This window comes from Amblyomma mixtum, chromosome 9 (genome assembly GCF_055824585.1).
Source record: "Amblyomma mixtum isolate Tamu chromosome 9, ASM5582458v1, whole genome shotgun sequence".
NCBI lineage: Eukaryota > Metazoa > Arthropoda > Arachnida > Ixodida > Ixodidae > Amblyomma > Amblyomma mixtum.
In genome coordinates, this window is record NC_143020.1 from 82483203 (window position 1) to 82499026 (window position 15824).

A 15824-nucleotide genomic window follows, 5' to 3' on the forward strand; every position below is an offset into this window, starting at 1 on the left:
AGGCGTCTCAAGTGAGATCTCAATCAGCCAGAAAACAATGGCGGCACCAATCTGAGCACATAGCAAAAGCCGCTACGTCCTTGGCGAAAACAGTGTGTGAACTATGCGCTGTTGAAGTGGCTATGTTGGCGGCAGTCGACAGAATCACCCAACAAACAGAAGTCCGGCAGTGTTTTTTTGGCCCGCTGTAATCACATGACGTGAACAGCCCCTCCCCTCCCCCCCCCCCCTCTCCCTCTTGCGGAGGAATTAGCGAGATTTTTCTGTCATGTTCCTAATGTGTGTGTATGGCCTGCTGACCCAAAAGACGCGGGTTCGATCCCGGCCGCGGCGGTTGAATTTCTTTGGAGGAGAAATTCTAGAGGCCCGTGTAGTGTGCGATGTCAGTGCACGTTAAAGCACCCCAGGTGGTCGAAATTTCTGGAGCCCTCCACTACGGCGTCTCTCATAGCCTTAGTCGCTTTGGGACGTTAAACCCCATAAACCAAACCAAACCTATTCTTTTGTTTTCTTTTTTGTTAATGAAAGCAGAAGAAATAAATATTTATTTTCCCTGGGAGTGCGTCGCCTTAAGGAAGCATTCTGAGATTCTCTGGGTTGGATTTGATTGCCGGCCACCGGCTTCAGGCAGGTTTTATTTGGAGTATTCTGCCAGCAAAAGACCTCGAAAAACGAAAATAACGGCAGTGACGTTTAATTTGATGTTTGCCGTGATATGAACGGAATCAGGAAATAGGGTCAAGCTGGCAGTAACGTTAAGGGCTATTTTCCGCCTGCCGACGCAGTAGTCATCTCCAGGAAAAAAAAAAAAAACTTTGTTCGCCTTTCAATAAGCCGTTTCGAGGTTCATGTTACAGTAGAGTCTCAATATTCCGGTCTAGTTCAACTGGAACTTCTGCTTTATTTGGACTAACGCTTTTGTCCCATGAACAGCGTACGTACGTATGTATGCTAATACGTGCAACGACGGAAACTTCACATAACTAGAAAGAAGTTCTGACTAATAAGGGAATTAGCAAGATATGTCTGCCATGTTCGTATTGTGTGTGTACGTATGTGTGCCGGCACGCATGCGCCCATACGAGGATGAAGACTTTCAGGAACGTGTTTAAAAATGTACTTTCCTGAGTGAAAGCGTGGATTTTTTGCTCATGTGAGCAGTCCGGAATGACAGAAAGCAAGTCACATGCGGTAACATACGCGCAGGTCGACTAAAGTATGAAAGTTTAATTTTTAACTTTTAGAGTTAAATAGATATGCCAGTATTCAGGGCATGCATCTCGCCGTTATTAAACAAAGAATTTTTTTTCTTCCGAAAGCTTTATTATCCCCGATGCTTCAGCGCTTACAATTCTGGTGCTATCAATATGAAAACCGAAACAAAGCGCTGGCTAGAGAGCGTTCACTGCCACGTCCACAAACAGGCGTCTCTCGGCTGCCACCTGTCGCGTGCTGCTTGTTCCTATTGCGAGCAAGAGGGCTTGGTGGTCGACTCTCTGCTGTCCTCGCACACAACTAGTCAGGTGATAATCGTTGCGTGGACCGGCATCATCTCTCCGATGCAGATTATCACCTTCCTGGCCCAGCGTATAAGAAGTCAGCCGACGCTCAGTCAGCGATAGAATATCGAGAGTTAACACACCTAACTTAGGTCGCCGGTTCTATTCCCTACCACGAGCTAGACTCTAACCTAACTCGTAAGTTTATGTTGAGCAAACGGTCAATCGTATGCCACCATCCAGAACATCCAGCAGCAAACGGTTGCCACACAAATTTCACACGAATGTCGGCACTATGTCGGCCCACTTTGACGCCTGCCAGAACCGGATATGGTTTATATACCAGGTGTCCCAGCTAAATGTAATCAAGCTTTTAAAAAACACGGGGTGTCCTAGCCATCTGAAACCTAATGAGGGTTGTTTAGAGTCGCGTGACCTAGTCCGCAGTATTTTTTCGTTCTTCAAGGTTGACCAATTAGTTAAGCTTAATTAACTAACTTTTTAATTATTGACTTGAGGAACAAAGTGTCAATAGAAAAGTTGTAACAGCTTACTGAGACATTTGCAGCAAAGTAATATTTACATAAAGAAGTTTTTTTACCGGCCTTTAACCATAACCCGCACAATAAGAACAAGCTTCCACATGACAACTGTGCCACTTCAACGTCCCAAGACGCACCTTAAAGAATAAAATCCATTTTTTCTGAAGTCCTCTCCTCGATGAGACTTTGGGTGCACATTGGGGCAGAGAAGTGAGTAAGCAGCTGGTCATGTGACAACTTTCATTTAAGGCCACTAAATGAAGCTACGTAAATCGTAACTTTACGGAAACAGCACTACTAGCGGTTTTTTGAGGTGATATAAAACTTTTGCTTTGACACTTTCTTCCCAAAGTTAATAATTAAAAGGTTAGCTAATTAAACTTAACGAATTAATTAACTTTGAACAGCGAAAAAAAGATACTCAAGACTCAAAATTCTAGGAGCCCATGTACTGTCCTATGTCAGCGTACGTTAAAGAACCCCAGGTGGACGTAGTTTCTGGCGCCCTTCACTGCGGCGTCCCTCGTAACCTGAGTCGCTTTGGGATGTTAAACCCCCATAAGCTATAAACCTAGAGCAAATATATCAACTTCTGCAATTTGGAATTATTAGCTGCATCGAATGGACTGATTATTGCCTTGAAAAAACTAGTTATCAGCAAGGGAAGTCGCGCAGCATAACGAAATCTTATTTCCCCGTGCATTCGATATATCGAACGGCATGCCGTGCACCTGCAAGTTAAGCTTTTCTTAACGGCACTCTACAATCTCCTTTCGCTCTCGGGGACAGGTCACCTATGCCGCATTGGGCACTTTTGGCAGCACTGGTTCTGTGGAACCGCGTAATTAGGGGAGCACGAGGTGTGTGTGATGGTGGATTTTAGTCTCTAACTCATTTTCAGCGCGACATCTCTCTCACCCGGTGAAGCCACCCTAAGAACTAACGGAGGCTCTCTATGGGCTTACTTCAACAGCTTCGCTGCCGAATACGTTGCTAAAGCCGTATTCTATTCACAGAGTAGTGGTAACGGGATTAGGCGTCTTATTGCAAGCAGTGCCTAGTTGCAGGAAGTTTGGATTAGCACCGCCTATCGAGCGGAATTTTACCAGGAAGCTTGCAGGCGACATGTTGCTGCAAGGAACAGTTCACTAGCATTAGTATAATGCATTTCTGCTGCTATGTTACGGATTAGATTATCTGTTTCAATTATTTCGATATCCAATTATCGATGTGTCGAACTAGTTCACCGCACTGTGCGCCTTCGATGCGCAGGAAGTTTGGATTAGCACCGCCTATCGAGCGGAGTTTTACCAGGAAGCTTGATGGCGACATGTTTCTGCAAGGAACAGTTCACTAGCATTAGTATAATGCATTTCTGCTGCTATGTTACGGATTAGATTATCTGTTTCAATTATTTCGATATCCAATTATCGAAGTGTCGAACTAGTTCACCGCACTGTGCGCCTTCGATGCGCAGGAAGTTTGGATTAGCACCGCCTATCGAGCGGAGTTTTACCAGGAAGCTTGCAGGCGACATGTTGCTGCAAGGAACAGTTCACAAACATTAGTATAATGCATTTCTGCTGCTATGTTACGATTATATTATCTGTTTCAGTTATTTCGATATCGAATTATAGATGTGTCGAACTAGTTCACCATGCCCTTCGTACTCAATACATTCCAGCTCTACTGCAATTTACTTTAACTATTACGTTTTTATGACACTGATACACTAAAAAACTCTTCTTAAACACTAGACAGCATCTCTTTAGTACCTACTAAGAATCTTCATTGGTTGGCATAGAACCTGCGTGAATTTTCTTGTTATTAGCCAACCTAGAGGCGTCTTAAGCCTGGCGCAGGTGTTTCACTTGTTAGTACAAGATAGAGCCCATCGTCCTGTTCTTTACACTCACCTACATGTTGAAAAAAAATGGGCACAGCTTTTTTGGCATCGCTTAGACAGCACTTGCCGGGCTGACTTTCCAAGCGGAAATTGGATTGCCACATCCGATCAGGATGGATCGCTTCATACGTAGCGCACATTTTCTTCTCTTGCTGTCATGCTATCTAAAAGGTCAAGAGTCATTCTCTTTTCAAAAGCAGTTGCGATGTGACCAGGGCATTTTCCTTCTCTTTACAACCACACACACGCATGCTTAGGTTGGTATCTGTTCAGTAGGGCCTCCCTCTCATACGGACGTCTGCCTTTCTTCTGATAAGAATTTGACGTTGCCCACGCCTACTGATAGAGAGACGGATTGGTTATTTTGGCTCTTTTCTACACAAAACTGTCTTCCTGACCCTGAAAAGCTTTACAGCACACAGGAGGCTTGTCACAAGGCTTCGCGACAGCACCCGCCGATTGTGCGGGGGCGTTAGTAGCTTTCGCACAGTGCTGTTATAATGCTTTTGCGTCAGACCTGCCCTTGAAAAGGAAGTGCTGCCTACTTATAAGATAAAAAGTACAAGCTTCGGCGGCTAACTCAAGGCCATCTCGAGTCACCGAGCACTCAAAAAGGGTTTGCTGAGATCTAGGCTTAGACTAGAGAGACAGCCCCTCCAGGCTTCGAGGTTACGGTGTGCTGCCAGTCCACTTATAAACCTAATTAATTTCTCCAGTATGACGCAGAGGGAAGCCCTCGGAGACTGTATATTGACGTATCCTGTCACTCTCCACCAATTGGTCAGTCTGTGCATTGCTGAGAAATTTTTCTCGCGCATCATCAATCAGTTTGGCAACAGCACAAAACAGCCTCTTAAGTAAGGGTAATAAAGAAAAAGAGGAGCCGGAGAAGAAGTTTTAATGATGCAGTAATGAGGCTAGTTAACGATCGGTCCATCCGAAACTTTCTAGTTTGTGCCACCGTTCCCCAACTCTGTTCAGACCATAATTGCAAAACTTTATGCGGAGTAGATGACTACAGCAAATATGGCGACCTTTTACAAGAGGCCGCTGCTTGAAGTCTAGCTAAAAGACGTTATTATTAGTCGGTCTATCTGGTAATAACGGGATTAAAACGAAACTCTCAGCATAATACTTTATCAAGACAAGCGCCGAACAGGGTGTGGTAGTGCACAGAGAGCTAGCGATGGCAAAGAATGAGCTGTGAATTAATATATCAGCTTGAAAATCGCGAACAGAGTACTTTTCTCCAAACATTCTTTTCGAACACTTCCACCTATGCATCTTCAGCAGAGTTCGCGCTAATCTCACCTAATGGCGTGTCTGAAGTCAGCGTGATGACGTTTTCTTCTGACATGGTATCCTTACCACGTTGTACTTGGCGTTTCAGTTGTATCTGGCATTGTTGCTGATGATGGTGCTGTTAGAAATAACGCACACGCTCCTTCGTTATCTTCAAATGTTATTTCTGCTGCAGAGACGAGGTTGAAGCAACATAAGTTTCCCCCTTCACAATAGAACTTCCCCCTTTATCGCTGAAACTTCATATCCTCTTCACAGTTCGTGAATATCGTAAAAACAAATGTTGTTAAACTTACCCAGCCGCTCCAGCTCTAAACCCCAATCCTTTATTTGAAAGCATAGGAAACATTTGGAGACCACGAAAAAAAAAACAGCTATTCATACCTTGCGCATTCTTCTGTACGTAGTAACGTCATTGCATTTCACATATTTTGCATTTCTCTTTTTCACATCACAGGGGAGATTCATTGTTTCCATCCTGCGTGCCTTCAACTGGAACGCATAAATAGGGCGCTCTCAATAAACAATCAGAACAAAAGGAAAGCGCAGCTCACCACAGAACACCCAGCTTCTTTCCTGGAAGCTCACTGAGCAGGAAAGTTCTGTGCAGTTCATGTTAGGAAAGAGGCGAACTTGTTGGTTGACGCAGATGCCATTTACCCTTTCTTAAAAGCATAGTTAACTAAGTCATGAACCCTTCTTCAGTGTACAGAAGCATGTCCATTGAGAAGGGCGTAGCTGTAAACCACAAGGTTCTTGAAGCATCGTCATCATCATCATCTGCCTGACTACGCCGACTGCAGTGCGAAGGCCTCTCCCATGTCTCTCCAAATAACCCTGTCCTTCGCCAGTTGCGGCTACCGTATTCCCGCAAATTTCTTAATCTCATCCGCCCACCTAACTTTCTGCTACGCTTGCCTTCTCTTGGTATCCACTCGTTACCCTTAAGGACCAGCGGTTATCTTGCGTTCGCATTACATGCCCTGCCCAAGCCCCATTTCTTCCTCTTGATTTTGACTAGGATGTCATTAACCGCGTTTGTTCTCACACCCACTCCGCCCGCTTCTTGAAGGTTATTGAAGCAGCACAGGTTATCACCAGACCATACGCTTTTCGTCAATCTACTTTTTTCTCTCGTTGACTGAAACTTCATGCTCGTCGTGTTCTTTGCCTCCAGCGACATGTCATTTCTCGTTGAACCACTTATTCCGTTCTTTCCGAGAGCTTCCCTTCATTGATTGACTCGGACGCAGTTAGCCAAGAGAAACAAGAACGATTAAGTGCTCAACGGTCCTTGTCTGTCTCCACTAATATTGTCCGAGTCAATCGAAGCAGCACACCTCTCTTAAAAAATGAACTTCCATCCAGCACAAACCCTAGCACTTCTACCTTTCCCTGACACACAGTGGAAGCGATAGCCCAGTAAGTTGCAAAATTGCACGCGCACTTATCTCCAGGAAATCATTCACATCGCGCGCTAATAACCTCTGTCTCTTCTAAATACCAGGCGGATCCTAACACCTCACTCATACGTCCTCACAGAAAAAGAAAAATTTTTTCACAACACGCTATCACACTTCGAATGGTGTCTCGTTAATCTTCATCAAAAGTTATAGTTTAGTGCCATATATTTTAACGACTACCAACTGTAATAATAATTTATTGACTTTTTACCTCAGATCACACTTTCTTTACACAATTCCAGGAAATCTGCGCAAGTGTTTTTGGTTTGTACGGCTCGCACCGTCGCCGTGTGCCGCTAAACGCTCAAAATCTGCGCGGGAGTTTAAAATGTTCGGTACACCCTATTGTTTTTCTTGGCCGTCGAAAGCGGTTGTCGTGATCGCAGGAAGTATATTATAGGTCACATTTTCCAGTGGAAAGATAGAGTCGCCTATGGTAATCTCCATGTTCGCGCAGAATCTCTCGATAATTTATAGTTTTCTAAAAAATCGCGTTCAAAATATCCCCATTCTCTTATGCGGTGTCCGCTAGTGGCGGCCGAGAGACGGCGCTGGTAGCTGACTAGGAATCGTCTCTTTGCAAGGTGTCATCCCTGACTTTAAAGGAGGAGTGAAAGAAAAAACCGGGTAAATTAGTCGCCAGAAGATACCGAGTTTGGATACACGGCTACTATGTTCGGCCCACCATGTATTTGAGCAGCAAGTGCTGCGTGTTTCTCCCTTTCTCCCGGAGAGCGCCAAACGACCGTGGCGGTATTGAAAGGCAGTGATCTGAATCTCGCAGGCTCCCTTTTTAGTGGACAACGAAAAGCAGAACGCAAGCACGCCCACTAACAAAGGTACTTACGGAAAGTAGCTGGGATAGTCGGTGTATGATTCTCGGCAACACAGCGCGTAGGGTAACTAGACACAGATAAGAAGACAGTGACTCAACGCTGATTAACAGTTCAGGAATGTATTGCTTTGCTCGCAATAAATGCCGGAAGCAAAAAAGCAAACCATGGATATCGCCATTTTTTTTTCCTTTTCTGTCGTCATTACTTATCGAGAGAGTCGATGTCTTTTTCGTTAACATCCGTGAGAGTGTGCTTATGCATGTTGAACGCTTGTTATGTGCGATATACGCCTCGTACATAATACATAACAAACGTTCACAAGAAAAAAAACATGAACATGACTCTAAGAACAGGGCGTGCTTACAAAACGCGGATGCTCTCCACGCCACGTGGCGAGCAACGGAAAGACGACACGTGGCACTTAGCACAGCAAACACGAAGCAGGTTCCTGATCTAGCTCTTCAAGAAATATTACGGTCGTCTACAGTTATCGAAGCAGCACGATGATCTCCAGTAAATAGGCGCAGTCGAAACAGGACGCTGTTTTTTTCCTCCTCTCTCGGAAAAGCTAGGCCCAAGTGCAGGAAACCTGTTTTGTTTTCGTTTTTTTTTAAGCACACATCTAACGTGCAGAACGGTTCCACCATTCAGAGCCGATGCTTGTTCTCTATATCGCTGCGCGGCGAAATCAACAGGCACGGAATAAAAGCGCTCTTCTAGATCCTTTCTGCGCGTTGTTAGCGAGACAAGGTTTCTACATTACGCCGGCTTGTTTGCTTACCATTAAATGCTTTCGTTATCTGATGTTTATCTCTCCCTTCCGGTCTGCATTTTAGATGCGGAAGTCCTCTTCCGTGTCCACCAGTACGAGCTTAGTGAGGTCGGTTAGACAGGAAGCAATCAGAAGGAAGTAGTGTAAGGCTTTGGCACACAAAAGACCATATTTTCTTGAACAGGTGCCCCAAAGTAGGAACGTAATTTGTGACACGTGGCAGTAGCACCTTTTCTTTTACCAAAAGCTTTTGGATCATACGGTTCGAGATTCATCACTGTATCGTTTAATGCGGGAATGCATTTAACGGGATTTTCTCCTTTCTCCGCAGATTTTTGTCCGTATGTCCGCTCCGTACACACTGCGATACAATGACGCATATTTAACTGGGCCACCACCATACTTTCAAAGCAAACCTAAGGGAGTGCGAAGAAACAGATGCTCAAAAAGAGATTGAAAAAAATACGCTTGTCGTCACCAGCACGTCCGCCCAAGCGATTGCTGCATCCACAATTACTCCCAATACCCCCTCATCCGGATGGACGCTTAGGCAATGGACACTTGCTTATGTAATAGCTACCTTGCAGTAATTGGAAAAATAACAACAGCGTTCCTACAAATGGGCTCTTAATTTTGCACGCGGCGATGCAGAAGGAGTAAAGCCAATGCTTATAAAAAAGCACCATATCGCTGATACATTTTATTCACTTCTTAAAGCAAAACATCATCAGGTAATTAAGGAAGCTGAGACTCGCTAAAAATGTTACATTTTTTACGTTTTGTGAACGCAAAGAGTGTTTTTCTTTTCATGCTTTTTGTGCTGCGTTCGAGAAAATTTCCTAGCCTACGTCGCAATTGCTTGTAGTGTCTGTCTTTTTCCTTACGAGTGGAATAGTTTGGTTTCTGTGGTTGGCTAATTGCGGACATAAAATATCCGCGCATATGCTGACACATTAAACAGCACACATGCTTTCCTGCAGCAGGGTAATTTAGACGTAGCACTGATTGAGCTTGTTGAGCACCAGATTGAACAAAAGGTGCACTGTTTCCCCGAACAGCCGAAGCAGTTCTCAAATTGCTTCGAATCGAGTGCGAGAACAGCGCTCGCTTGAATTCGCTGATAAAAGGATGGCAGAGCTCATCAAGGTGAGCGAGTGAATGTGCTCTGCAACACTGGCCGTCTTTCTCGTCCAAAAAAAGAGAAATCGGATGGAGGACTGGCGCGGAAGACACATCCTGACGAAAGACTTCGACAAAGGGCGACGAAGCTTCGCGATTTTGCCGAAGGCGCATATAATCGTATACAACTCAACAACGAAGCGGCAAATGCCCCTCAAAAGGGCCCCTCCAGCCAATGGCGTCCACCAATTTTCCCGCTCTCTCCCTTGACCAGTTTCCTCCCCCTCTCTATTGACCGATCCCTTTGGACCTGCTATAGTCGGATACAATTCAGAACGCAGCGGTTTTGCCCCGTCAAAGGACCCGCTTCCAGCCAATGGCGTCGGCCGATTCTCACGGCCCTCCTAGCGTGACAATGCATGGAGCAGCGCCACAATGCACAGAGGGGTTTGTCCATGGAGGGAGGGGATTATGCCCTTTCATCTAATACACCCTCTTTCCTCAAACTAATACGGCCTTGAGAATCGGCCGACGCTATTGCTTGGAAGGGGATCCTTTGAAGGGAAAAAGCCTGTGCGTTAAGTTGTATTCAACTATAGCGAGAAATCACAGGGGGGTGACGAAGAATGGGGACTGCGGCTTCATCGGATTAACCGTGGCATCATGAGAATCAGTCGATGAGACTGGTTAGAGGGCCTTCTTTGGGGATCATGTGCCGCTTCGTTCTTGAGTTATATACGACCATAGCTTTTCCAGAGCGGCTAATTGAAACTGTCGATAAGTTGATCAGGTGCTCCGAGGAAGACACAACACTTCCGTCCGCGCCCACTGCAACAATACACAGGGTGCTGAAGCAGCTTAGGTTTCAGTAGAAGGTGTCGCGAAGTACACTGCTCATTTAAAGTACACAGATTGTTCATTCTCGTTCGCCAGTACCTGCGTCGGGCCGCGCAGTTACGACGCCAGTGCAGGCCTATCCTTTGCCACCAGCGACATTTGGGTGAACGCCGATGACACGCGTAGCCGAAAATGGATTAACGAAGCTATAAAAGCTGCACACGAAATGCGTCGATCAAGCACGGTTTCGTGAAATTTGTCCGCGAAAATTTGCACATGCAGGACTTTCCCCGTTAAAGAAGCGAAAATGTGTTTGTGTGTGTGTGTGTGTGTGTTCGTGTGTGTGTGCGTGTTCGTGCGCGTGTGCGCGTGTGCGCCCGTGTGCGCGTGTGCGTGTGCGCCCGTGTGCCCGTGCGCCCGTGTGCCCGTGTGTGCGCGTGCGTGCGTGCGTGCGTGTGTGCGTGTGTGCGTGTGCGTGTGCGCGTGTGCGTGTGCGTGTGCGTGTGCGTGCGTGCGTGTGTGTGTGTGTGTGTGTGTGTGTGTGCGTGTGTGTGCGTGCGTGTGTGTGTGTGTGTGTGTGTGTGTGTGTGTGTGTGTGTGTGTGTGTGTGTGTGTGTGTGTGTGTGTGTGTGTGTGTGTGTGTGTGTGTGTGTGTGTGTGTGTGTGTGTGTGTGTGTGTGTGTGTGTGTGTGTGTGTGTGTGTGTGTGTGTGTGTGTCGAGCCTGTCAGGCTGCGGGAATTTTCGTAAATGCTCAAAAGGAGCGCACCGATCTACTGTTCTAGACAAGTATGTTGACGACTGTACGTACGTAAGTACACAGCGTTCCACATTTAGCAGGAAGGCGGAAAAACCGTCCTGAAAGTTGCGACGCCCAACTCTGCTTAGCCTTTCCATGCTCCTTCCTTGCAGACCTCGGCAGCCGCCTGTGCCAAGCCAACCCGTTCACGGTGTGGGCCAACGAGACGGGCCAGGGCTCGGCGGGCGCGCTCATGGTCTGGCTGTTGGCCACGCGGGACCTGCTCCCCTATTGCGACCTCCACATCATCGCCCCAGAGGGCGCGGGTGTCGTGATGCACTTCCTGTCTGCCAGCCTCCGCAGGGTCCACCCTCGACGCCTGCGGCATCGCCCTTCTGGAGCTGTCCACTCGGCCGCGACGGCGGGATGCGTCGACACCGTCAGCGTAGTGCACGCCCTGAGGTGATTCCTCACGTTCTGCTGAGCGTTCGAATCAGGATATCCAGAAACATCTTTGATTGCCGTGATGCGCTTCAAGGCTGAGCTTGGATCGTGGTACACGCCTTTATGAATGGATGCAGACCTCCGGATGGTTCTGAAGGCCACCTGAAATTGTTCATGCTCAACAAAATTTAACACTGTAACACGCTGGTTCGGCTTTTGATCTCTCTTTAAAAGCTCTAGAAATGTCGCTGAATTTTGAGCTCAAGAAGTTGTTCTCAGATGCAGACAGCGTCAAGCCTTAGACCCTGTGCAATCTTGACGAGTTTGAATGGTGTACTGTGCAGTAGAATGTAGTGAAAATAAAAATAATAATGGAATTTCAGCCTGCAACGGTGTCATGCAGTCGCCTCCCAGTTCTGTACTAGAGTGCCAGTGAGTAGAAAGTGGGGAGTGTAAAACAGCGGAGATTCCCGCGTTGCGTTTTTCTTCAGCACAACCCACTGCTTTACTCCGAACTAGATATATGTAGTTTAGGATAGTGTGGATCGGTAGTATCGGAATTACGAGTCTAGTTTCAGTATGTTGCCGAACAAAGTGGAGGACAGTAACACATAAGGAAAGGGGGTACTTTAACGACACAGGCTCTGTTTTTATTTCCAAATATTGCAGGCGCACCCAAGGAGGAAAGGGTTACAAAGTTGAGTTTGCAAAGAACGCCCGAAAGTATTACTTTTAGTACATTCAACAAGCCAAGCAAGCTGGTGGTTCCATTGTTCGACTGTGTAAGGGGAAAAAAGAATTTGGAATTCTTTACACCTGCCGTAATATGGACGCGTAACTTTTGCGTGGTTCAATATCTTGATGATCGTTGAGGCGCAGAAACGATGCATGATTCAAGCGGCCATGTGGCAATCCTGTTTTCTTTGGATACAGCCGGTACAAATATTTTAACCTGGAGAACTGCCCGTGCGACTGAAGCAGCTCAAACTTATGCCGAATCAGCATATTAGTAACTGATGAACGTTGCGATAATTTGGTGAAACCAACCAGTCGTCATGCCGTTGCGTGCGCTCCACTTTCTCGATGTTGTTGGTATGGTACGGATCCCACGCCACAAAGTACTTTAGTTCTAGTCGAATCATGTCAGGATTTAGTGTTTTAACAGATCAGGCAGGAGAAGGTTGAAGTAGATAAATGCAAAAAAAAGTGCAGCCTGGCGGTTTAGGGTAGAGTAGAGCTCAGCTTAGCGGTGCGGTGCAGAGAGCAAATGAATAAAAAAAATGGTCTGGCTTAGCTTATGGTTAAGCCTAGGATGCGAAGCATAGTTTTGCGGTCTGGCGAGCCGCCCTCTCCCTGGCCGACATCTCGCTGCTCAACTGACTCAACGAGTGCTCGCCTTTTGCGTGACGTCAGTATCTCCTAGCGGTAGCAGCGGGAGTTAGGCCGCCGGCGGAGGCTGCGCGTCCGCAAGCGAGCGCACGAGGCCCCAGCTGTCACAGCTGTTGTGACGTCATATCACGTGGTGCGCCGATGAAGGTCAAGTGGTAGCTACGCGGCCGTGCGCGGCGCAGCAAGGAAGAGCTCGGTTGTGCGAGTAATATGCTTCGCATAAAAGACTAGACCCGTGCAGTGTGTGGGCCCAATTTGCACGGAAAGAGATGCGTTGTAGTTGGTATGGCACTGTAAAATATCGTGGCAACGTCAAACTCGTTATCTGTTCCTCCACACATGCACTCCCCACCTGATGGTCCTGTTTTCAGCGAAGAGGTTGCTCTGGAGTCGAACGAGACGGTGGAGGAGATAGGAGGCAAAACCATGGTGGAGCCAACGTGCATCGCTGCGACGCTCACCAACCGTCACCACGTGAGCGCGCATGAGCCGACCCAAGCACTCACCAGGATCCGGCTGACGGTCGGCGACCGAGACGACAGGAGCATCGTGGGCTACACCCTCAAGTTCAACGTCTACCTTCACGGTAAGGCGTGAGACTCAAAAGCATACTCGAGTGCTGTATGTCCTCAACATCGACAGCTTCTTGCCCTATATGACACGAAGGGTACTTTCAGTGAACTCTAATTTAACATGACCAGCGCCAACCGAACGTACACTACCTGGATAAATTTTCTGATCTTATAGGGACCTTTTAAGCTTGAATCTAGTCTACTACCCTCAGAGAAAGTGTGCGAAAAACGTCTCTCACCGAGAATAGTGCGGATGTAGTCTGCTTCCAAGCTGCGCGTTGCAACACAGCTTTTCTGTTTTAGTGGAGACTATGTGCAGGTTCAGCTTTTGAGTAACAACGACTGGTGACCTGCTTTGCGTTGCCAGAAACTCTAAACATTGACGGACCTAGTCAGGCTTATCTTATCCGGACACTTCTGATGGACAGCAAGGATATCTGACAGCTTCATAACATTTAGTTTGTGCCAAGGTGAATGCAGCAGAGGCGTTTTGACCATTTCATCCTAACTGGACGACGGGATATGAGGTATTTATGCCTTGGGACGAATTCGGTTATCGGTGGTTCAGTGGTTATGGTGCTCGGCTGCTGACCCGAAAGACGCGGGTTCGATCCCGGCCGCGGCAGTTGAATTTCTTTGGAGGAGAAATTATAGAGGCCCGTGTACTGTGCGATGTCAGTGCACGTTAAAGAACCCCAGGTGGTTGAAATTTCCGGAGCCCTCCACTACGGCGTCCCTCATAGCCTTAGTCGCTTTGGGACGTTAAACCTCATAAAACCAAAAAAAAAACCTCTTTGTTTTACTATACCATTTCTTTAGCTTCGAGAGCTCAAAAGCAATTTCAGCTGCTGTCAGGAAAATGAGCTTCGTTTGAAAATTACCCGATAGAGCCACCAGGCTCACAGCATATTTAAGCAAGAATTTTACCCAAAGACTAATTTTCTAGATTCCTCTCAGCTTATCTCGATGCTTATTTGAATGTACAGAAATATAACTTCCTCAAAATCTGATTCATTAACATAGATCCTAGATTTTGGGGCATGCAAGAATATGTTGTTGGCGTTTGCTATCCAAAAACAACCGAAATGACTTTGTTTAGGCATCGATGAAAAGCTCGTTTAGAATTGATCAATATAGAATCCTCTTTGAAAACCTCTTGAAAGATACTTCGCTGCGGTTTGTGCAAGAGGGTTGCATGGCAAGACGGACATTTTTTTAATGTTAGAATTCCATAAAAAGGCAAATAATTAAGCAAAACTTAATAATGAACTTTTTTTACGAGCTAAATGTTTGAGGAATTGAAGGCATCCACTATCGAAGGCGAGCACAGTTTTTAAAACTGCTGAACCGGCATCGCTGCTCCCAACGTAAAATGTGAACAATACGCTTTTGATAGCACGCCAAGCTGGCTTTGCCGCATTTCATACTACTAAAATGGCGTCTCTGTGTGTTGTTTTGTCACGGGAAACAAGTCAACATCTTCTACATCATAACAACGTAAACTTCTATACTTGATTCGAAGGAGGCCATTTTTTTTTTTTCAATTCTTAACGCGATAAAGCCAACTTAGCTTACAAAAGAGATTTTTTTTTTCGCGTTTTATAGCGAAAGCCGCAATGCCGATTCTGAACATTTAAAAATTGTGCTCAACTGCGATAGGACTGTCTTTAAAATCTCAGATTATTCAGCTACCTTTAAATAGAAAATAAGAAAGTTATTTTGGTAATTTTAGTTAATTAACCGTCTACAAGGTGGAAGATTCTCATGTTGGTTTTTTATCGCTGCAGCGCGAAAGAAGAGAGAAGAGGAGCTCCGTGTCTGTTCACTCGTCTCGTCTTCGTCTTTCGCACTGTAGCGAGAATAATTAGCCACCGTTTTGTTGAACTCCGTCGGGTATTCATGCCACATATTGGGCGCTCAGTGCGCGTGTTGAGGACTCCCGCAATTCATATTTGCGGCACACTAACCCGCTCTTATTGTTATACTCAGTGGCAGGTAAGCACATTGGCATGGGACAGTCGCAAACAAGTTCGCGTGCGGCTGTAACAAAGAAACTCCTGTAGAAGCTGTGGGGCACATTGGATTTTGTTATAACGATGTTCTACACTACTTCCTATCCCACCCTACAATAAGGTTAGAATAATTTGAACTACGCAACTGCATTCACCTTAGCGCATTCTAAATGTAATACAACTCCAAACGCCCTTGAGCTCCGTCAAGAGTGTACACAAAAAAAATAGTAAAGCTGTCTGGAGCCATCGTTGATTCGAATATCCGGCGGCACAAGGTATTCCAGTGGTGGTCATTACAGAAATGTACAGCTCCTGTAAGCACCCAAGGGAAACAACCGAGTCTACAATTGAAATGTCGAAAGTTGTACGTTCTAGAACCTTTTCATCACCTCCT

General features: G+C 46.2%; 1 protein-coding gene across 1 annotated transcript in view; it reads left to right on the forward strand.

Annotated features, from left to right (window-relative positions):
* LOC149329878 (uncharacterized) overlaps positions 1–15824 on the forward strand; it is a 55259-nt gene that overhangs the window by 568 nt on the left and 38867 nt on the right. Inside the window, exons 2-3 of the mRNA XM_089559316.1 lie at positions 11187–11475; positions 13218–13432. Of these exons, the coding sequence (XP_089415442.1) occupies positions 11187–11475; positions 13218–13432 (504 nt within the window). The remainder of the gene's footprint in view (positions 1–11186; positions 11476–13217; positions 13433–15824) is intronic.